The sequence below is a fragment of the Globicephala melas genome, chromosome 16, assembly GCF_963455315.2.
Source record: "Globicephala melas chromosome 16, mGloMel1.2, whole genome shotgun sequence".
NCBI classification, from domain to species: Eukaryota; Metazoa; Chordata; class Mammalia; order Artiodactyla; family Delphinidae; genus Globicephala; species Globicephala melas.
Genome location: NC_083329.1, coordinates 18,794,961 through 18,818,597, shown reverse-complemented (window position 1 = coordinate 18,818,597; position 23,637 = coordinate 18,794,961). Strand labels below are relative to the sequence as shown.

At 38.6% G+C, this 23,637-nt stretch overlaps 1 protein-coding gene across 4 annotated transcripts; it reads right to left on the bottom strand.

Moving 5' to 3' along the window:
- Positions 1–5,185: 5,185 nt before the first annotated feature.
- Positions 5,186–23,425, bottom strand: BBIP1 (BBSome interacting protein 1). Of its 4 annotated transcripts, XM_060285911.1 has the most exons (5): positions 22,966–23,253; positions 22,438–22,461; positions 22,219–22,316; positions 11,547–11,617; positions 5,186–7,068 (listed from the first exon to the last, which is right to left on the bottom strand). In XM_060285911.1, exons 4-5 carry the CDS (start codon positions 11,590–11,592, stop codon positions 6,902–6,904), a joined length of 213 nt encoding a protein of 70 aa, XP_060141894.1. In that variant the 5' UTR covers positions 11,593–11,617; positions 22,219–22,316; positions 22,438–22,461; positions 22,966–23,253; the 3' UTR covers positions 5,186–6,901. The 4 variants fall into 4 exon arrangements, with proteins under 4 accessions (XP_060141894.1, XP_030698332.1, XP_060141892.1 ...); XM_030842472.3 differs by lacking the exons at positions 22,438–22,461; positions 22,966–23,253 and adding an exon at positions 23,264–23,425; XM_060285909.1 differs by lacking the exon at positions 22,438–22,461.
- Between the last annotated feature and the right edge of the window lie 212 nt (positions 23,426–23,637).

The following is a 23,637-nucleotide window of genomic DNA, read 5'->3' as shown; positions in this document are numbered from 1 at the left end:
TGTTTTCAGGCTGGAATAATTTCCAGACAACTCAGAGATCTTTGTCCCTCAAGGTACTTTGTTTATTACTTTCTCAACGTGAAATACTGGCTGAGGTGCTTGGGAGGGCTAAGCTAATTTTCTGTTATTCCAGCTGTGTCTGAAAGATAATAGTATCTTCCCTGAAGTCACTCATCAGTGAAAATCATCTGAATTTATGGAGAAACAAGGGTGAAGCTTATTTTGTTCTCTTGTAAATCTGTATAGGACTACCTCATGAAGCCACAGTTCATTGGAAGGAAAACAATTTTGTGGAGTAGTTCTGTGTACCAGGCTCTGTTCTAAGTGGTTTAAATATTATTTCAGAGTAGATATCACCAGTGAGATGAAAAAATTGAGGCTTACGGCAGTGTCATGTACCTTTTCTAAGGTCACGGTAGAAGCCAAGGATGGATCCAGACTTTTTCTGGCTTTTAAGATCTAGGTTCGTTCCTGTATTTCATGTGGGTTCCTTTTGCTCCCTCATAGAATGGAGAATTGGGACTGATTGGATTTTACCGCTCTAGAAAGTGTGTGTGTGATTCTTTTGGAGGTATTATATATGTGCTGCTAGGTTCAAACTCCTTAGGAGTTGATGAATTTTTTTTGTTATTGTTAAAGCTTATAATGAAGTTTGTATTGTAATAGATATAAAAGTTTAGCAACAGCTAACCCTCTGGTCTGGGTCTGTTTTATATTTTAAGTTTTTGTAATTTTTATATGAAGAAGTTTCAGTCTTTATGTATTTTTATGTAAGTGCACTGTGAGAATTAAATCTCAAAAAATACTTCCCTATAGTGTCCTTTGCTCTACAAAGTTTAGAAGCCATTAAGAGAGAAGAAAAAGATAATGGTGGAATATACATTTTAATGGCTTTGATAAAAATGTTTGAAAATGTAGATCTCTACTTTGGTGATGGCATCATTGATGTACTGATGTGCCAAGTGGTATACATCAGTAACAACTGCCAGCTTTGGCAAGGCTTTCTGCTACTTGCTGCTTCATTTCCAACCTTGATCTCCTAATATTATAGTGTGAAGCCTTTACGTTCAGGAAAATATAGCTGGTTTACATTTAGACTTAGTATGAAAATGGGTTAACTTTGGCACTGGCTCTTTTAAAAAGTTTTTCAGCCTCTATTCAAAGGTCTAACTAGTTACTTCTATTGTGGCTTTACTTTCAAGGATCATTTGAAGAGTTGTCTAAACCTTCTATGTATTCCATAGAACTTTCACTTTTTATCTCTATCCTTTTGCTCATTTGGACGGAGTGCACATTTATGTGTGACCTTGAATGCCTGTGTGTATTGGTCTAGGGTCAGAGAATAATAAGGGCTAATCCTGCTCAAGTTCTGTTTAGCACTTACTGCTTTAGGCTGCTGTTCAACTGTTCCTCTTGGGCTGCTGTCACTACATGTAGCTAGTGTGTGGTTACATTATAGAGGAAGGTCTCTTGAGTTTGAAATAGCAGAAATCTCAAAATGGGGCATATGGGACTTCCATATGGGACGTCCAGTGGTAAAGAATCCGCCTTACAATGCAGGGGACATGGGTTCATTCACTGGTCGGGGAACTAAGATCCCACATGCTGCGGGGCAACTAAGCCCGCACACCACAACTACTGAACTCGTGTGCCTCAACAAGAGCCCGTGTGCCGCAAGCTACAGAGCCCACGTGCTGTGGAGCCTGCACGCCGTGACTACAGAGCCCATGCACCCTGGAGCGCACGCACCACAGCTACAGAGCTGATGCGTCCTGGAGCCCACGAGTCACAACTAGCGAGAGTAAACCTGCATGCCACGATTAGAGAGAAGCCTGTGTGCTGCAATGAGACAAGTCCATATGCCGCAATGAAGACCCAACACAGCCAAAAAAAAAAGAACATAAATAAATAAGTAAATATTTTTTAAAAAGGGGCATATACTGGAATTAACTGGACTCTGTTTTTCCACATTCAGGTTATGGCTTTTCTATATCTGAGAAAAAAATTAAACATTTTTAAACATAGATATTTTGATAGCTTCTGTAGCTCTAGTTTGCATAATTCCCAATCATGTTGGTGTTTCCTATTTGGTTCAGTGTTTAGCTTTCAAATAATATTAATGACATACTAGAAATAAATACAGGCATACCTCATTTCATTGTGCTTTGCAGATGCTGTGTTTTTTACAAATTGAAGGTTTGTGGCAACCCAGTGTTGACAAGTCTATTGGTGCCATTTTCCCAACCAGCATTTGCTCACTTTGTGTCTGTGTTGCATTTTGGTAGTTCTCAGTATTTCTAACCCTCCACCAGCAAAAAGATTAATGACCTGTTAAAGGCTCGGATAATAATTAGCATTTTTCAGCAATAAAGTAGTTTTAAATTTTGATATGTACATTGGGTTTTTAGACATAATGCTTATTGCACACTTAATAGGCCACAGTATTGTGTAAACATAGTTTTATATTCAGGAAACCAAAAAATTCATGTGATTGTAATGTGATAGCACTTTATTGTGGTGATCTGGAACTGAACCCACAATAATTTTGAGGCATGTTTGTATTAAATTTCCAAACAGCATAATAATGTTTGCCTTATTTATATTTTAATTTTTTTTTTTACATGACTTCATTTGGACAGTGAACTTATTTCAATCATCAAGCTTTTATTTAACTAAAAACTGCTCAGATTAAGCAGTTCATTTGATATGTTCTAGGATACGTATCAGGGGAAGTCTTTTCAAAAGACTTAGAGGAATGCTGACTTTTAAAAATATAAATGACAATACACCCCTTCAAAAATTAATGAATAACCAAAAAAGATGAAGTTTTAAATTCTTTTAGTTGACTGTAGTCAGAATTTGTTTTCTTTTTTTTAACATCTTTATTGGAGTATAATTGCTTTACAATGGTGTGTTTCTGCTTTATAACAAAGTGAATCAGTGATACATATTATTATATCCCCGTATCTCTTCCCTCTTGCATCTCCCTCCCCCCCCCCCCATCCCACCCCTCTAGGTGGTCACAAAGCACTGAGCTGTTCTCCCTGTGCTATTTGGCTGCTTCCCACTAGCTGTTAGTTTTACATTTGGTAGTGTATATATGTCCATGCCACTCTCACACTTTGTCCCAGCTTACCCTTACCCTTCTCCGTGTCTTCAAGTCCATTCTCTAGTAGGTCTGTGTCTTTATTCCCATCTTGCCCCTAGGTTCTTCATGACCTTTTTTTTAGCTTCCATATATATGTGTCAGCATATGGTATTTGTTTATCTCTTACTGACTTACTTGACTCTGTATGACAGACTCTAGGTCCATCCACCTCACTACAGATAACTCAATTTCGTTGCTTTTTATGGCTGAGTAATACTCCATTGTATATATGTGCCACATCTTTATCCATTCATCTGTTGATGGACCCTTGGGTTGCTTCCATGTCCTGGCTATTGTGAATAGAGCTGCAGTGAACATTGTGGTACATGACTCTTTCTGAATTATGGTCTTCTCAGGGTATATGCCCAGTAGTGGGATTGCTGGGTCATATGGTAGTTCTATTTTTAGTTTTTTAAGGAACCTCCATACTGCTCTCCATAGTGGCTGTATCAATTTACATTCCCACCAGTAGTGCAAGAGGGTTCCCTTTTCTCCACACCCTCTCCAGCATTTATTGTTTCTAGATTTTTTTGATGGCCATTCTGACTGGTGTGAGATGGTATCTCATTGTAGTTTTGATTTGCATTTCTCTAACGATTAATGATGTTGAGCATTCTTTCATGTGTTTGTTGGCAATCTGTATATCTTCTTCGGAGAAATGTCTATTTAGGTCTTCTGCCCATTTTTGGATTGGGTTGTTTGTTTTTTTGATATTGAGCTGCATGAGCTGCTTATAAATTTTGGAGATTAATCCTTTGTCAGTTGCTTCATTTGCAAATATTTTCTCCCATTCTGAGGGTTGTCTTTTGGTCTTGTTTATGGTTTCCTTTGCTATGCAAAATCTTTAAGTTTAATTAGGTCCCATTTGTTTATTTTTGTTTTTATTTCCATTTCTCTAGGAGGTGGGTCAAAAAGGATCTTGCTGTGATTTATGTCATAGAGCGTTCTGCCTATGTTTTCCTCTAAGAGTTTGATAGTGTCTGGCCTTACATTTAGGTCTTTAATCCATTTTGAGTTTATTTTTGTGTATGGTGTTAGGGAGTGTTCTAATTTCATTCTTTCACATGTAGCTGTCCAGTTTTCCCAGCACCCCTTACTGAAGAGGCTGTCTTTTCTCCATTGTATATTCTTGTTTCCTTTATCAAAGATAAGGTGACCATATGTGCGTGGGTTTATCTTAGGGCTTTCTATCCTGTTCCATTGATTTATATTTCTGTTTTTGTGCCAGTACCATACTGTCTTGATTACTGTAGCTTTGTAGTATAGTTTGAAGTCCGGGAGCCTGATTCCTCCAGCTCTGTTTCTAAAGATTGCTTTGGCTATTCAGGGTCTTTTGTGTTTCCATACAAATTGTGCAATTTTTTGTTCTAGTTCTGTGAAAAATGCCATTGGTAATTTGATAGGGATTGCATTGAATCTGTAGATTGCTTTGGAAATTAATGAATAACCAAAAAAGATGAAGTTTTAAATTCTTTTAGTTGACTGTAGTCAGAATTTGTATCTGTTTTCATGTTTGTGTTCTTTTCATTGCAGGGGCAGAAAACGTTTTGTAAGTGAAGGAGATGGAGGTCGTCTTAAACCAGAGAGCTACTGAATATAAGAACTCTTGCAGTCTTAGATGTTATAAAAAAAATATATATCTGAATTGTAAGAGTTGTTAGCACAGTTTTTTGGTTTTTTTTTTTTTTTTAGCACTCGTTTTGGGTACAAGGCATTTTTGAAATTTTGTAAACTTACATTTAAGGGAAATTTTTAAAGTAAGTGTTTTTTCTTTTTCTTTTTTGAGCGTGTAAAGGAGGGACAGAAAAGTAACCACTTCTTAAGTGGGATATTCTCATAAGCTACCTTTTTTAAGTGCCATGTTTATGACATAATCATTCCAAGTTTTGCATTGATGTCTGACTGCCACTCCTTTCTTTCAAGGACAGTGTTTTTGTAGTAAAATCACTGGTTTATACAAAGCTTTATTTAGGGGGTAAAGTTAAGCTGCTAAAACCCCATGTTGGCTGCTGCTGTTGAAATACTGTGCTTTGGGAGTTAAAAAAAAAAAAAAAGTTATTTCTTTGTCTTAAAGAATTTTAAAAAAATGACTTAGTTATGAGACTTATTCATCTTTCCAGGGAACATTGCTCAGTCTTAAAGACTAGACAGTTAAGTAAATGGTGGCTGGAACATCTATTTTTCTACAGAACTGGACGAATGAACCCAGTTCTAGAAGAATGTATGACAAAATAAAACATGTGAAGCAGTGTTGATTCTTTATTGGGAGTACCTTTATTTTAGGGCTTTCAAAAAACATATTTCACACAACAAATTTTAAATCATATAAAAGAGCATGTTTGAACCTAGTGAATTTTAAACTTTGCTCCTAGAAAACTTTTAAAACAAGAGTACAGTAGTAAATGAATTATTTTAATATTATACTTGGTGGGAAATACTTGCACACTTACCTGTTTTTGATCTTATCTAGAGCTTAATGAAATTTCTAAAACATATATACCTTTCATAATTCTTAAGTTCTATTACCAAGTAATGCTTGTGTTACAAAAAATTATTCTTCAAAGACTCATAGTTTTACATTTACCCAGTGTCTGAGAAAATAGTTACCAATAAATAAGTTATCTAAAGAATGATCACATTTCTGACCTCTTTTGCCAAGCCTAAATACTCAGCAAGGCCTCAAGGTCTATACTAATTTAAATTGTCTGATACTGACTGCAGCAAACCAACCAAGAATTATATTGAGAATTCACAGAGGTATTCTTAGAACATATCCATTACAGGTTTAGCTACAGTCTTTTAGAACGAAAACTTTCAATTTTATGTTCATATTTACTTCATGGGCTCTTTCAAGTCCATATTAATTTCCATTTTTAGGGTTTTAAAATTGTGTTTGATACCTGGAAGACAAAGGTGGCCAGGTAAGTCCGTAAAATCAGTATAATTAAAAGCTTAGGTAACTACTGGATAGGTGAGGGTTTCTTAAAAATTAAATTTGTTTAAGAAATACAGTTTTGTCATTACTAGTAGTATCGGTCAGGCAAGATAGCCTTAAATGTGTCATGACACAAAATTCTTCAAATTCAGTTTTTAATAAACATTTACAGGATTCTCTGACTATAAAAGGTGCATTTACTCACTTGTGCCTAAGAATGTTATCTAGAAAATTGATGGGAATGGTGAACAATAATTGGCAGTTCTAAAAACTTGGGTTAAAAAAAAACCAAAATCTGGGTTCAAAGTTTTAAAATTGCTTCTGTTTAGTACAAACTGGAGTGTTTTTTGTTTTAATTATTTTATATTTGTTTTTGGCTGTGTTGGGTCTTTGTTTCTGTGCGAGGGCTTTCTCCAGTTGCGGCGAGCGGGGCCCACTCTTCATCGTGGTGCGCAGACCTCTCACTGTCGCGGCCTCTCCCATTGTGGAGCACAAGCTCCAGACGCGCAGGCTCAGTAGTTGTGGCTCACGGGCCTAGCCGCTCCGTGGCATGTGGGATCTTCTCAGACCGGGACACGAACCCGTGTCCCTTGCACTGGCAGGCAGATTCCTTATCACTGCGCCACCAGGGAAGCCCCAAATCGGAGTGTTTAAATTCACAATCCAAGTTTTATTAATCTTGGTTATTTTTATATTATGGGAATAAAATCTGTTTTATTAATACATACTGCTTTCAGCATACAGATGCAGGTTATTTTCTAGCTATTGTTAATAATAAGGAAGGTGTAGGGTGTTCTGCAGAAGTGCTAAGTTATCATTCAGTGACTTATTTGCGGTTGTTCCTTTTCTGCCATTTCCTGTTGGCGAATTGTATCCTGTGCTGCTTGCTGCATTTTCTCCAGTTTTTCCAGAGTCAGAGATTTTAGGGGTAAAAGTTTGGGTTTACACAGCACCATTGTGGTTATATCTTCTACAGACAACTGCCCTAAAGTTTAAAAAGAAAAGAATTGGAGTGAGATAACACAGCTGTTTGGTGGTTTGGATTTGCAGCTAGAATTAAGGTGTAAAAACTTAATCCATTGACGTTGAAAAATCTCTTGTTCTCATAGTCCCCCCCCAGTGTATCTTCAGTATAAAAATATAAAAGCAACATTTACCCTACAGCATATCTTCAATATAAAAGCAACATTTAATACTAGGAAGTTCATAAGGTATTGAATTTTTTAAGATCCTAAGCTACAATGAGACAACTTTTTGTGTCAAACGTTTAATCTCAAAAAAAAATTTGGGGGAAATACAATGTACATAAAAATAAGAGGAGGAACAAGATGGCACAGTAAAAGGACCTTGAGCTCACCCCCTCTCATGAGCACACCAAAATCACAATGCTGAACAACTGTCGATAAAAAAGACTGAAACCTATCAAAAAAGATACATTGAAACACATAAGGCAGAAACCCAGTGAGATGGCAGGAGGGGCACACTCGCAATAGAATCATATCGCATACCCCCCAAGGTGGGTAACCCACAAACCAGAGAACAGTTACATTGCAGAAGTTCTCCCACAGGATTGAGAGTTCTGAGCCCCATGTCAGGCTCCCTAGCCCCGGGGTCTGGCATCAGGAGGGGAGCCCTCAGGGCATTTGGCTTAGAAGGTTAGTAGCGCCTGAATGCAGGAGCTCCATAGGACTGGGGGAAACAGACTCTCCACTCTTGGAACACTCATACCAGGTATTGTGTGCCCGGGGACCCAGGGCAAAAGTGCAGTGACTTGATAGGAACCTGGGCAAGATGGACCTGCTGGTCTTGGAGGGTCTGCTGGGGAGGTGTGAGGTGACTGTGGTTCTCAGGACATAAAGGCTGGTGGCAAACATATACAAGAGTACTCATCTGAAGGCTAACATCTTGCTTGGGACGTTAACAAAAACAATAGAAAAGATGAATGAGACTAAAAGCTGGTTCTCTGAAAAGATACATGAAATTGATAAACCTTTAGCCAGACTCATCAAGAAAAAGGACGAGGGCCCAAATCAGTAAAACTAGAGAAAGGAGAAGTTACAAGCAGCTATATGCCAATTAAATGGACAACCTAGAGGAAATGGACATTTTTAGAAAAGTACAATCTCCCAAGACTGAACCAGGAAGCAATAGAAAATATGAACAGACCAATTATAAGCACTGAAATTGAATCTGTGATTAAAATACCCCTGAAGAAAGTCCAGGACCAGATGGCTTCACAGGTGAATTCTACCAAATTCAGAGAAGAGTTAGCACCTGTCTTTCTGAAACTATTCCAAAAAATTGCAGAGGAAGGAACACTTCCAAACTCCTTCTATGAGGCCACCATCACCCTGATACCAAAACCACAGGTATCACAAAGATACCACAAAGAAGGACAATTACAGGCCAGTATCACTGATGAGCATAGATGCAAAAATCCTCAGCAAAATACTAACAAACTGAATCCAACAATATATTAAAAGGATCATACACCATGATCAAGTGGGATTTATCCTAGGGAAGCAAGGAGTTTTCAATATCTGCAAATCAGTGCCATATACCACATCAACAAATTGAAGAATAAAAGCCACACGATCATCTCAATAGATGCAGAAAAAGCTTCTGATAAAATTCAACATCCATTTATGATAAAAAAAAAAACTCTCCAGGAATTGGGCATAGAGGGAACATACCTCAACAAAATAAAGGCCATATATGACAAGCCCACAGCTAACATACTCAACAGTGAAAAGCTGAAAGCATTCCTCTAAGGTCAGGTACAAGACAAGGATGCCCAATCTTGCCACTTTTATTCAACATAGTTTTGGAAATCCTAGTCACAGCCATCAGGGAAGAAAAAGAAATAAAAGGAATCCAAATTGGAAAGGCAGAAGCAAAGCTGTCACAGTTTGCAGATGACATGATACTATACATAGGAAATCCTAAAGACACTACCAGAAAAATACTAGAGCTCATCAATGAATTCAGTAAAGTCACAGGATACAAAATTAATACACAGAAATTTGTTGCATTTCTATACACTAACAATGAAAGATCAGAAAGAGGAAATAAGGAAATAATCCAATTTACCATCACATCAAAAAGAATAAAATACCTAGGAAAATAAACCCATCTAGGGAGGCAAAAGACCTAACTCTGAAAACTATAATACAGGGATGAAAGAAATCAAAGATGACACAAACAGATGGAAAGATATACCATGTTCTTGGATTAGGAGAGTCATTATTGTCAAAATCACTATACTATGCAAGCCAATCTACAGAGTCAATGCAATCCCTATCAAATTAGCAATGGCATTTTTCACAGAACTAGAACAAAAAATTTTAAAATTTGTATGTAAACACAAAAGACCCTGAATAGCCAAAGCAATCTTGAGAAAGAAAAACGGAGCTGGAGGAATCAGGTTCCCTGACATCAGACTATATGACAAAGCTACAGTAATCAAAACAGTATGGTATGGCACAAAACCAGACATACAGATCAATGGAACAGGATAGAAAGCCCAGAAATAAACCCACTCACCTATGGTCAATTAATCTATGACAAAGGAGTCAAGAATATACAACGGAGAAAAGACACTCTCTTCAGTAAGTGGTGCTGGGAAAACTAGACAGCTACATGTAAAAGAATGAAATTAGAACATTCTCTAACACCACACAGAAAAATAAAATGGATTAAAGACCTAAATGTAAGACCTGATTCTATAAAACTCCTAGAGGAAAACATAGGCAGAACAGTCTTTGACATAAATTGCAGCAATATCTTTTTGGACCTGTCTCCTAGAGTAATGTAAATAAAAACAAAAATAAACAAATGGGAACTAATTAAAGTCTTTTGCACAGCAAAGGGAACCATAAACTAAACAAAAAGACAACCTACAGAATGGGAGAAAATGTTTGCAAATGATGAGACTGACAAGGGATTAATCGTCAAAATATACAAATACCTAATACAACTCAATATCAAAAAAACAAACAACTCAATCAAAAAATGGGCAAAAGATCTGAATAGACATTTCTCCAAAGACATACGGATGGCCAACAGACACATGAAAAAATGATCAACTTCACTAATTATTGGAGAAATGCAAATCAAAACTATAATGAGGTATCACCTCACACTGTTCAGAATGGCCATCATCAAAAAGTCTACAAATAATAAATGCTGGAGAGGGTGTCGAAAAAAAGGAACCCTCCTACACTGTTGGTGGGAATGTAAATTGGTACAGCCACTATGGAGAGCAGCATGGAGTTTCCTTAAAAAACTAAAAACAGAGCTACCATATGATCCTGCAATCCCACTCCTGGACATATATCTGAAGAAAACCATAATTTGAAAAGATACATGCACCCCAATGTTCACTGCAGCACTATTTACAATAGCCAAGAACATGGAAGCAAACTAAATGTACGCTGACAGATGAATGGATAAAGATGTGGTATATATATGTGTGTGTGTGTATATATATATATGTGTGTGTATATATATACACACACATACATGCACACACACACAATGGAATATTAGTCAACCATAAAAACGAATGAAATAATGCCATTTGCAGCAATATGGATGGACCTAGATACTTTCATACTAAGTGAAGTAAGTCAGACAGAGAAAGACAAATATCATATGATATTGCTTATATGTGGAATCTAAAAAACATGATACAAATAAACTTACATACAAAACGGAAATAGACCCACAGACACAGAAAACAAACTTATGGTTACCAAAGGGGAAAGGTGTGGGAGGGATAACTTAGAAGTTTGGAATAAACATATACACACTACTATATATAAAATAAACACCAAGGACCTACTGTATAACACAGGGAACTATACTAAATATTTTGTAATAACCTATAAGGGAAAAGAATCTGAAAAAAAGTAGATATATATGTATGTATAACTGAATCACTTTGCGATACACCTGTAACACAACACTGTAAATCAACTATACTTCAATAAAAAAAAGAAATGGAAATACAACAACAACATATATGTAGTAAAGTATGGTATTAACATGAATACTCAAATTACTGAATGTAATTGTAATTCGGCTTTTGCTACATTGTTTGATTTAGGTTTCTTTTCCCCCATTTTCAGACCTTATTTAGTATTATGGTAAATTATGGTGCTATTTTTTTCCACTGGAAATTCCTTATTGTAATCTGCAATCTTGAGTGTAACAGAATTTCTACATTTAAGAAACAATCCAACTGTCATTTTACATCCTTTTACTAGTGGGGGCGGGGAGGCAATGGATTACTCCTTTACAACCTACTCATGACAAAAGCATAGTAAAGGTGGAGAGTATGTGTGGTGTATAGAACACAAAATAGTTTCAGATATTTAGCTATTGAGGCTGCTACATGACACTGCCTATTAGTTTTTAGGTTCCTACAATATTCTATGACCTAAGTATTTGTAACTTAGATACCTTGTTTTGGAAGAACTTCCCGGAACATTGACTTCATTTCTGCCATATCTGAATTGTTGGATAGTTTCTTCCTTCAATGAGAAAACAATTATTAGTACTATTCAAGAATGAATTACCAAAGCATATTGCTTGAGATAGATATTTCCATTGTAGTTTAAGAAAATCACAATTCCTATAGAAAATGAACTATCCTATCCTTGCATAATTTTCCCATTAATTACCTGTGAGTCTTTTCATTGAAACAAGGTTGAGATAGTTCATATAAGCATGCAGATCTTGTCAACTTTCATTCATAAGTGGTGGTGGTAATTGGAAGGCTGCATGTTCTAAATTTTTCCCCTCCTAGTGAAAATTGGGCTTAAGTTTTTCAGGCAAAGGTAAATTATCCAATAGTTATCTATCCAGCTGAGGAAAACCAAAGGGATTTATGTGCAGCTGATAGCATCTCCCCTGAATGGTGGGTGATGTAAAAGACATGACCATTTGGGAGGTGGGGTAAGGCAGAGTGTTAGGGAAAGGAGGAGGTAGTATGTAAATACTGCCTAACATCCCCACTTCCTTCAGTAACTAACAGCCAGTTTCTACTTTAATTCCTTTGCTATAATGACAAAAAGCATCTTAAGGATCAGTTACTGGCTACATAGCTGCAATTTGTAAGGAAGCAACACAAACAGGTGAAATTGGCTCTTGGATACCAGAAGCGAGGTGTGCTCTCAGTTTATTTTCCTCTAATACAGAGATACTCTATGCTGAAGCATCAGTGAATACCCTCACGTGAGTATTTTGTTATGAATATCCCAGCATATATGTCATCTCTGGCTGATTACAACCGTTCCCAGTGTTACATCCCAGTTTATGCCATGTTATATATATTCAAGGTGTTCTGGACTGTAACTCGTAGCGTGACCCCTTTCCAAACACAGATGCTACTCTAGACAGTCCCACCCATTTTGTGATATTTCACCATACTGATGCAACTCACTGTATATCTTTCACAACATCACCACCACAGAAGAAAGATTATTTATAATGTGGTGATGCTGGCTTGGTGCCTGCCTTTACCACCCACTGCAAATTAGTTATAATCAAGTGAAGCTGCTTCTGGTCTTAGTTATTCCCATTACCTCTACTTTGACATTCCTAAAAAAAGCTTCATACTCCCCATCCACCAAGCCTCTTCCCCTTCTTGTTCAAATTCCTATTCTGGAAGATCTAAAGTTCCTGAGGAAGCTCTATCTGCTTTCCACAACTGTCACTGAAACTTACCCCTATACTGCTCTCTCTGGGAATGAAGATGAAGTAGGGAATGGACCAGGAATAAAGCAACTCATCACTACCTAGAATCTGAGATAAATGCAATATACAATTTACTCAGAATGCACAGCTTCTCCTTCTGACACATTCTTTCCTTCTTGTTACTTAGGCCTGCCAGTGGTAACTAGTGTTCATTCTTTTTTGTTGTTGTTGTTGAAGGTTAGTAATATTGCAGATCTCTGAGTAGCCTGAATACAACTATAACAAACAATACTTAGCCTCTCCATTAAGGATAACACAATGAAAGTATTCATTAGGCCCTTATTTGGTACAAATCTGACATGATATGCTACTGAAAGGGAGGATAGACATTATAAATGTTGATGAATGTGAGAGAAATGCATAGCATCTAAGGTTTTTTTTTTTTGCGGTACGCAGGCCTCTCACTGTTGTGGCCTCTCCCGTTGCGGAGCACAGGCTCCGGACGCGCAGGCTCAGCGGCCATGGCTCATGGGCCCAGCCGCTCTGCGGCATGTGGGATCTTCCCGGACCGGGGCACGAACCCGTGTCCCCTGCATCGGCAGGCGGACTTTCAACCACTGTGCCACCAGGAAAGCCCTAAGGGTTTTTATATCACCAAATTTTTAATCACCAAAATGATAAAATGATAGATGAACAAATACTTAACTCTTAGCTGTTTTAGAGTAGCAACTCTAGTTACTCAGAATTTAATCACTATCTTTTGCTATCTCTTCTTTATACCTCTTTCACATCCAAAATCTGGCTTGCGGAAAACAATGAAGCTTGGTGCTCTACCAAACCTTAGTTCTCTGAGTAAGCTTCCATTGTTACTGGAAAGGGTGTGGAGCCAAAGGCCTTGTAGGGAGTGGGTTGGGCCTGGTGTGGGGAAGATCAGTGCTGTCACTTGCCTGGGTGGAGTGTCTACTTTGCTAGGGTTGATTCTTGTTCCTAGGCCCCCCTAGGCATTGGCAGGAGAGGAACAGGAAGGGAGGGCTAAAATAAGCAAGGTGGTGGTTGGATGCCCAGCACTGCCAATGCTACACTGTCTTGATAATCAACTGCCCAGGGAGCCCAGCGTAGGAAGGAGCATTTATATCCTTCTCCAGGGTAACTGCTAATAGCCAAGCATGGGTGTTTTGCCTGGTGTGATGCACCCTAAGGAGTTGTGGCTACCCCTAAGGGTACTTTCTAATTGGTAAGGTAATATGTGTGTACCACCAGGGATAGATGGGCCAAAGAAGAAATATATCAGCTGGGGATGAAATTCATGTGTATTATTCAAGTGCCACATCATTCAATTCAATAAATATGTGAGTGTCTACCATGTGCCAGGCACCATTCATTAGTGAACAAAAGAGAAAAAAATGTTTGCTCTTTCAGAGCTTACAGTCTAGAGTATGGGGAGAGAAACAAATAACATAATGGTAGTAAGTGTTATAGAAAATAAAATAGTTTAAGGGGATTTAGGAGGGCTGGGTGTTGTGGTGATTACAATTTGAACAGGAAAATCATTATAGCCTCATTAAGAAAGTGAAAATCATTGTGGTCTCATTTTGGTGTGTGTGTTGTATCTTTTGAGATTGCAAGAAAATCAGAAGCCTAGTATTCAGTTAGGGAATGTATAGGGTAATGGACACTATTGGTGGGCGGGTTTGTTGGTACAGCTTTTTTAGAGGGATAATTTATAGTATCTTTTAATATTTTGTAGTATCTACTAAAACTAAATATGCACATTTTCTTTGACCCAAACCTTCTACTAGTAATGCTCACTAAAGAAACAAAGCATGAGTGTGTAAAGATATAAGAATAAGAATGTTCATTAGGGCACTGCATTCAGGCACACGTCACAGGTCAAATAAATCACGGAACCACCATACCATGGAGTACTATGATAGACTTTAAAATGATACAGATGGGCAAGCCATATTTTAAGAGAAAACATTAAATTGCAAAAGTAAAATGGGGCTTTCCTGGTGGCGCAGTGGTTGAGGGTCCGCCTGCCGATGCAGGGAACACGGGTTCGTGCCCCGGTCCGAGAGGATCCCACGTGCCGCGGAGCGGCTGGGCCCGTGAGCCATGGCCGCTGAGCCTGCACATCCGGAGCCTGTGCTCCGCAACGGGAGAGGCCACAACAGTGAGAGTCCCGCGTACCGCAAAAAAAAAAGGTAAAAGAAAATTCCTACAGTAATAGAACCCAAACTTTTAATGCTTAGAGAATGCAGTGTCAATTAGTCACTTTTTGAAGCTTTTAGTCTGGGTAATTAGAAAATAATCTGCTGTTTCTCTTCCCCCCAGTTTCTTTAGTTTGTAATTTCTCCCAGAGATAATGGTTTTGACGGATAATGTGTTTCAAAATCATGATAAAGGAACCAAACCTGTTGTAGCATTTGAGCTAGATGTCTAAAATTAACACAAAAGAACCCAGAGGGAAACCAAATCTTTGTCATGAAAAATTTTACTAAGTTGTTGGTGTGAGAGTTGAAAAGCATTTATGTCTAGGCAGGATTAGTACTTTAAGTCAATCATACACATGTTGATAACATAAATTAGTCATACAACTTGGACAAGTTAGAAATCTCTGGGGAGATTTAGTTTGATAACCAAACTAGATTTACTTTGACAACCAAACTAAATTATGGGTGTGGGACTGGACAAGAGCACTAGTGTGTCCTTCTGAACCTTAAGAATGTGTTCAGTAGTCCTCAAATTTTATCCTTGTATAACCCTTTTGAAAAAACTAGGCAGAGAAATTAGGTCACCTTTTACACATTTCTAGATAGACATATAAATTTGTTATAAGTTTAGTTACAAAGGATAAAATTTCCAGCATATTTAAAAATAACATATTAATCCTTAAAAATATATGTAATATAATCAAAATATCATAGCAATCTGATAGCTACCATCATCCATTAATAAAAAATGAAGAACTTAAAAACATTTTTTTTTTAAGATTTAATTTTATTTTTTTGGCTGTGTTGGGTCTTCGTTGCTGTGCGCGAGCTTTCTCTAGTTGCGGTGAGCGGGGGCTACTCTTTATTGTGGTGCGCGGGCTTCCTCTAGTTGCGGTGGCTTCTCTTGTTGCGGACCACGGGCTCTTGGCGTGCAGGCTTCAGTAGTTGTGGCTTGTGGGCTCTAGAGCGCAGGCTCAGTAGTTGTGGCGCACGGGTTTAGCTGCTTTGCGGCACGTGGGATCTTCCCAGACCACGGCTCGAACCTGTGTCCCCTGCACTGGCAGGCGGATTCTTATCCACTGCGCCACCAGGGAAGTCCCAAGAACTCTTTTTTAAGTCAGAAATTTTGTATCTTTTTTTCTCCCTACATCTCTATTTCCACTCCACTTAATTTTATTTTAATGTATGTTTTCATGCTTGAACATATTTTAGTAATTATCCTACCATACCTCTCTGCCACAAAAATGTTTACAAATTTAAATGAAAACTTAAAATATTTTGGATTGAGTTATTCCAATTATTAGTGAAAATCAATAAAAATAAATTACACATCAATAATATAATTACTGAGCATAAAGAATAAAGTTAATGGCTAAAAAAAATCTCTTAGTAGGAAAAAATACTTTTTGTCTGTGGGTTTTGTTTTATAGCATTAGTCTTATTTTTAAAAGATGCTGCCACTGGAACTGTCAGATCTCAAGCTTAATCAGCAATAAGCAACACTTGAAAAGCTTACAAGTTTTGCATATTTTTCATAGATTAGCTTATATGAAAACATACTGTTGAGACCAAGATCATGGGTTAAATAGCTAAACAGGACTGTTAGCTTTAAATTGTACTCTATTTTCATCTAGCCAGCTGGAAAATGTAGACTACAGTCAGATGGGGGCAGACAGAGAAGAGGAATAGATTACTCAAATCCAAATTCCATTCCTGGTAACTCAAAACATATACATATGGATCAGAAATATCAAAATGGAAACATACTGTGGATGCCAAAGCCAAGTCTTAGCTTCTAAAAATGCTCAGGCCAGGATTTGGATGTTTTAAAAACTCTCCTCCTAGGTCATACTAAAGTCTCCTTAGTCTAATATTTGATCTTTGATAGGAGCCCCAAAAGAGCCATTCTGTGGGTCAAGTGGTGTGCCTACCACTTCTAGTCCACCATTAGCTTTTCATCATTTTTTTCCCTCCATTAATTTATCTAAACTTACCAGTTTATCCTAATGGTACAAAACCCCATTTTTAAATTCTGAAATTGAATGCTTCAGAGTATTCTAGGATCCCAAGTATTTTAAACAAGCTGCAACAGTAATGTATGATTTAAAACAAAAGCTTGTACTGGCATTTTTGTTTGTTTTCATTTTTTTCGGGTCAGTATATTCCATGTTTATACTTTAAATGGGTTGTACTCTGGCTAATTAGCTTTGTGACATTGAAAACATTTCCTAACCAATTGGAGGTTTGATTTTCTCATAAAAAACATGTTTAGTACCAGTCTTGAGTTGCAAGGTTCAAATGAAAAGTGAATGTAAAAGTGCTTAGAAATACAGTGTGACATTTATTATTCCATGTCTAATTTTCGTATCTCTATAATAAAAAACTTGTTGTAGATTTCCTGTTAAGTGCCCTCCCACACTTAAAAACCCTCTGAATCCTCATCAACATCACAGTACCTACAAAAGAGCATGATCTATTTAAAGATGTTTTCCTTTAAAAATCTGTCTTAATTATTTACTTTTAAAGAGCATGGGCTACCGGATTGTTCTTTCTTTTCTTTAAATTTAATTAATTAATTTTGGGCTGCGTTGGGTCTTTGTTGCTGCATGCCGGCTTTTCTTTAGTTGCGACCAGTGGAGGCTACTCTTCGTTGCGGTGCGCAGGCTTCTCACTGCAGTGGCTTCTCTTGTTGTGGAGCATGGGCTCTAGATGTGCGCAGACTTCAGTAGCTATGGCACGTGGGCTCAGTAGTTGTGGCGCACGAGCTTAGCTGCTCCACGGCATGTGGGATCTTCCTGGACCAGGGCTCGAATCCGTGTCCCCTGCATTGGCAGGCAGATTCTTAAGCACTGCACCACCAGGGAAATCCCATTTTTCTTAAATATATTAAAGATATGATAATAAAGAAAACTTATTTCCTAATATAATTCAAGGTTGAGAAAATGTGAACAAGTTTTTAATTTGGTGGAAAAGAGTAAAAACCTTTTAAATTGCAATCAAGGAAATAGACAGTTAGTGTACATAAAAGTCTATCTTTAATTTTTTTTTTTTTTTTTTTTTGCGGTACGTGGGCCTCTCACTGTTGTGGCCTCTCCCGTTGCAGAGCACAGGCTCCGGACGCGCAGGCTCAGCGGCCATGGCTCACGGGCCCAGCCACTCCGTGGCATGTGGGATCTTCCCGGACCAGGGCACGAACCCGTGTCCCCTGCATCAGCAGGCAGACTCTCAACCACTGTGCCACCAGGGAAGCCCCTCTATCTTTAATTTTTGATGGAGGCGATAAGTGACTTGTTACCTTACTTAGAGAAGTAAATGCACCTGAAATACGGCAAAAAAGGAAACATTTCTAAAGCATTCTGAGATTTTCAACCAAAGTACCAATTGCGTTTTTATGCAAGAAACACAGAGGTCATAAACTTGTAGCCCTTGGTGTTACCCAGTTAAATGTTTTGCTGGCTTGATTAATGTTTAAAAAGTATTCGAACCAATGTTTAAAAGTCAGGAGATTTCAAAACAAAACAAAAATTTAAAAAAAAATCAGGATATTTCACATTAAGTCCACATTTTAGTTCCTCTTGACAAATCTGGTAACACCAGGTCCATATCCCCAGATGGCAAAATTTGGCTGGGGCTGGGAAGTGATGCCCCATTTAGGTGAGCATGGGGAGTTCTCCAATCCCCACCACTGCCTATTGTTTCCCTTAACATTACCTGCCCGGCAACCATAGGCACCTGACTTCACAACTTCAGTAAAACAGAGCCACGCCAATATATTACATGCCAAACGATCCTCTTTTATCATTAATAGGCATTAAGAAGCAAAAATACAATCTCTGGGAACCGAGGGAGGCACTGGAAGCAACCTTGTTTATGTAGAATACAGTAAAGGATATTTTTCTTTTGTGACTATTTATTAATTCCTTTTAAGTAAGTTCAATCTCCCTGCTGCAGGTTGTCGATGGGGGTGGCAGGAATGGCAGGAACAAAAATGAAAAAATTTATCTTTTGTCTTATGCAAGACTTGTGTGGTTGACTGACAGATGAATTTTCAAACGCATATTAGATTTCTGAATGTAAACTAACATGAAAAAAGGTGAAAGAGGGAGTCCCAAAAAACGTGGTTTTCAGCAGATACAAATTAGTAATGCTCACTCTCACTCAAGTGGTTGACCACATGCTAGCAGACTGCTTAATTTGGATTGATAATGTTCAACCAGAGATGCCAAATAACATCATATGTCATGTAGTTGGAAACTAGAGTAGATTCTGTTTTGTTTTGCTATCTGGCATCTGCTGGTAGAAAAATGTTGCAACATGTTCAATTTGGCTAATTAATCCAGACTCATGTGAATAATATGTGCAGTGTCTAGCTTCTGAAACATGCCTAGGCCTAAGAACAGGAACTGCTCTTCTTGGGTGAACCTGGATGATGCCATTGGTTCTGTTACATTCCAGTAGCAGACACTACTGTTAAGTTAGTAGAAAATGACATAGCCTACTCATGCAGAATACCTTTTTCTAATAATTTGTTTTTTCAAAATTCAGTACTAGAAAGTGGTTCTAAAACTGTTAGCTACTAACCCTTAAAAAAGGGTTAAACCTTTTTAAAAAAACGTTATCTGAAGAACTTTTTATATTCTCAGCATCAGAGATATAAACCTACTTCAATAGTATGCAAGGAAGGGGAAATAAAGAATTGTTTGATACTTTACTATTTCTGAAAGCCTGAACCTCAGATCACCTATATCAAAATCCCCTGGACAATTATTAAAAATACAGATTCTTCAGGAGTCTTCCCCAGACTCATGAATCAGAATCTCTAATTTTTAATTAAGTTCCCCACATTAAAGTTGGAGAACCAACTTAAAGTCATTCACTCATTCAATAAATAAATATTTAATGCCTACAATGTACTCAGATTGGACTGCTTTAGAAGCTACTAATAACTACCATACACTGACCATATACCATGTACTATATACTATGCTAAAATAAAGCATTTTATGTGTTTGACTCATTCTGTTCAACAATTCTAAGAGGTTTTACAGCTCCATTTAATAGATGATAAACAGAATGAGTAAACTGTCCAAAGTCACCAGCTAATGAATGTGCCTGTTCCTGAAACCCAGGTCTGATTCTAAAATCTGTGGTCTAAATTGGTATATTATTTTGCCTTATTTGAATCTGGAGTAAACTTAAAACTGTTTCATAGTCCCACCATGAGCAAATTTTCTTCTACACAAAAGAAGTGACTGAAGGAGTGCATTACTTAACTTTCATATGAAGGCTAAAAACATTCTATATCAATCTAAGAATTTTTGCCCTACCAGAGCATTTTCTTCTGTCCCCTTAAGTGCATTTGCTTCCTTCTGCTTATCTTTCATGATCAAATATAAGTCTAGGATAGAAGGAATACATAAGCTTGGCAATCTGGGGAGTTTTCCTCTTGTGATTATGAAGTAAATTCTGCAAACACTTCTCTATCCATTGGACACAGACTGTACCTAATGTACTAAGTGCTAAGTATAATCTTGATTTTGCAATTTTTAATAAGCTCTGATGAATGCTACCAAAAGCCTATCACAGAAATACCAGGACTAATTAGGACTTGCAAGAGTTTCAGGGAGAAAAATAACATTGCCAAAATTGGATGTGGCCAGATGGCCAGCAGTTGCCCCAGTCTCTGCTTTGATAACATCAAGATTCATCTGTATTTGAATTGCAGGGCCCACACATCTTTCATCAACTGTCCCTGGGGTGCCAGGAGTTGAAAACTCATGAAACTATGCTGACATCAGTACACTTTGCTGAAGATTACATTGCATCAGCTCCAAGTGTAGGCAAAGTAGCAGCAACACTTTATTAAAAGGTAGACAGTCTATGTTGCCATTGCAGGGCACTCTCATACTCTACGTAGACAAGAGGATTAAATACCAAACTCTTCTTTGTAGGATATCATAGAAGGGTGGTATGTTGAGAAGTGGGATGGATTTAACAAGCAGCTCATGGTATGGTAAAAGTAGCTTCATTTGAGAAGACTTAATCATGATTGGAAAAGTATGAATACTGCGAAGTATTCTTGCAAAAAATGTTAAATTGAATCTAATCACACCTCCAGACCAACTTCTGATTTACAAGAAATAAGAAAAAAGGAGATATTCAAAAAGACCCCTGGCCTGAACACTTCAAAATGACAATGTCACAAGGGAAAGAGAGATGGGGGAACTGTTCTAGATTAAGGCCAAAGAGTTATAATACCCAAATACAATACATAAACCATGACTGGATCCTGATTTTGTTTCTTTTTTGCAAGGAGGAGAAGGTATAAAAGACATTCTTGGTTCAAATGGGAAAATGTACATACATTCGGATTGAATTTCAAAGACTACAGAATTATTAACTTCCTTAGTTGTGATAATGATGTTTTGCAGGAGAACTTTATAATTCTTAGGAAATACATGTTGGGAATTTTAGAGATGTCTGCCTAACAATAGGTGTCTGCAACCTATTTCCAAATGTCTCAGTGACAAACAGTGTATGAGAAAGAGTGAAATAAATATGGCACGACGTTAACAACTGTTGGATTTAGGTGAAACCTACATGAATGTTTATTGTATTCTTTAAACTTTTTAATGTATGAATATTTCTTTAATAAAATATGGGGGGAAGAAATCATTTTGAAGAGACTTCAGAGTGGAAGCCTAAGAAAAGGTTGAGTAACAGGGACTATGCTGAATTTCTGATAAACTGAAGTTCCCTTCAACTTTGCTGGCAACATCTTGGGCATCCAGGAGACACCCAATATATTCCATTTTTCAGTATTTATCAAAATAATATCATGTGCAGGGTAAAGTAACAGGCAGATAAATCTGATACAAACCATTCTATTTAGGAGTAAATATGGTAGTGAAGCTAAGAACACAAGCAGCTGTTATACAAAATAGTGGTTGTCATAAAAGAGGTACAAAAAGTGCTAGGTAAGCTCAGAGAAAATTACTTCCTGCTGGGGAGAATCTGGAAACACATCTCCAATTATAACTAGGACATGGATACAGAATCACAAAAGGTTGGTGCTTCAGTGATAAAACCTTGTTAGAGAAAAGAATACATAGTTCATTTTGGCTGGAGCATGAGTACTAAAGATACAAAAAGAAACTAAGCAAAGAAGATAGGTGTGCACCCTTGTTGTTGACTGGCCTGGATATAAACAATTTTCAGTTTACCTGAAAGTTCTCCTGATCCTTTTTCCCGCAGCTTTAGGCACCCAACCCGATATTACCAAGATGACTCACAGCTGTTGACTCAAAACCTACAGAAGGAACTACATGAGATAATATGTGACAATTCTGGTAAAGAGCCATATAAAACTAATACGATAGTTTTACGAATATTCACAAACATTGTTTAATAAACCGTAGACACGCAGGATTAGGGCAGTATACCTTCATCCAGAGCTGCAGTCAATGCTTACAAACCCCCACCGGAGGAGAAACAAAGAAAAGGGAGAAAATTCAGAATCTGAAGACAGGAAGTGCGAAAATAAGACTTAGAGGTGTTGCCGCGGTGGTGGGTAACCATCTTTTTCCTTTATAGCTGGGAATGGAAAATGATTTCCTCAAGCTCCAGAATTCTCCCTCCTCAAAGGTCAGGGGGTGAAAGTACGTAACAGACTTTGCGGGGGCGTGGTCAGGAGCTCCACTTCGCGGGAGTTAAGGGCTACACCCAGGCCCCTCCCGTCCCAGCTTGCAGCAGCGCGGCGACGGGAGCCGGTTGAGCCGCCTCACCCCACAGGGAACCTCAAAGGGGCGGAGGGGGGTGGGGGGCGGGCCGCCGCCTGGCCAGCCCGGAAAGAAAACCTTCTTCCAGCGGAAGCGGCTCTGAGTTCGGCTAGCCCCATCTGCGCTTTGTCTCCCAGGGGCCGTTCGGCCTGCTCGGGCCTGACCCACGGTTCGGGACCAAGGGACACTTACCTCACTTCGCCACTCCTGTCAGAATGGGTACTCCCTGGGGCAAGGGGGGCGCAAGCTATTCCCATCCTTCTGCCATGACCCCATTCAGAAGTGTCAAAGGCAACTTCCGGGCAAGACAGGGGATTCCGGAGCCCTAAACTCCTGTCCACCTAAGTAAGTGACCAGACGTCCCAGCAGAATAAGGGCCAGGAAACCTGCTCCCTCTATCCCCGAACCCGGGCAGGTAGTCCGGAATAGGAATTAACTTGTTTAACATGGGATGTCTGGTCACGTTTGGTTCTGTTTTGGGCCTACTTACAGATGCCTCTCTTCCCAGACGGCTCAACTGTTGCCCAGGGCAACTATGAGATTGGGCGAAGGGAAAACTACGTCACACAGGAGACGGCAGGCCCGGAAACTCCCGATGCCATTATCAGTTATGGCTGCCTTAGCGTCAACAGTAACTTCGGATTGAGAGTTGTCTCTCTACCCAGCTGGAGGCTCTCTCTGTGGCCCAGCTAGCCAGCGGCGCCCTGTGGGCGGGAGAGAGCGCGTTGAGGAGCGGAGGAAAGGAAAAGGGCGGAGAGAGGGAAGCAGGCGCCCATACCTTACTCTGATTGGGTAGCGTCGCTGGCGACAGTGCCTCACTCTGATTGGGCAGCGTCTGTTGCCCTGGCTCCGCCTGTTTTTCTT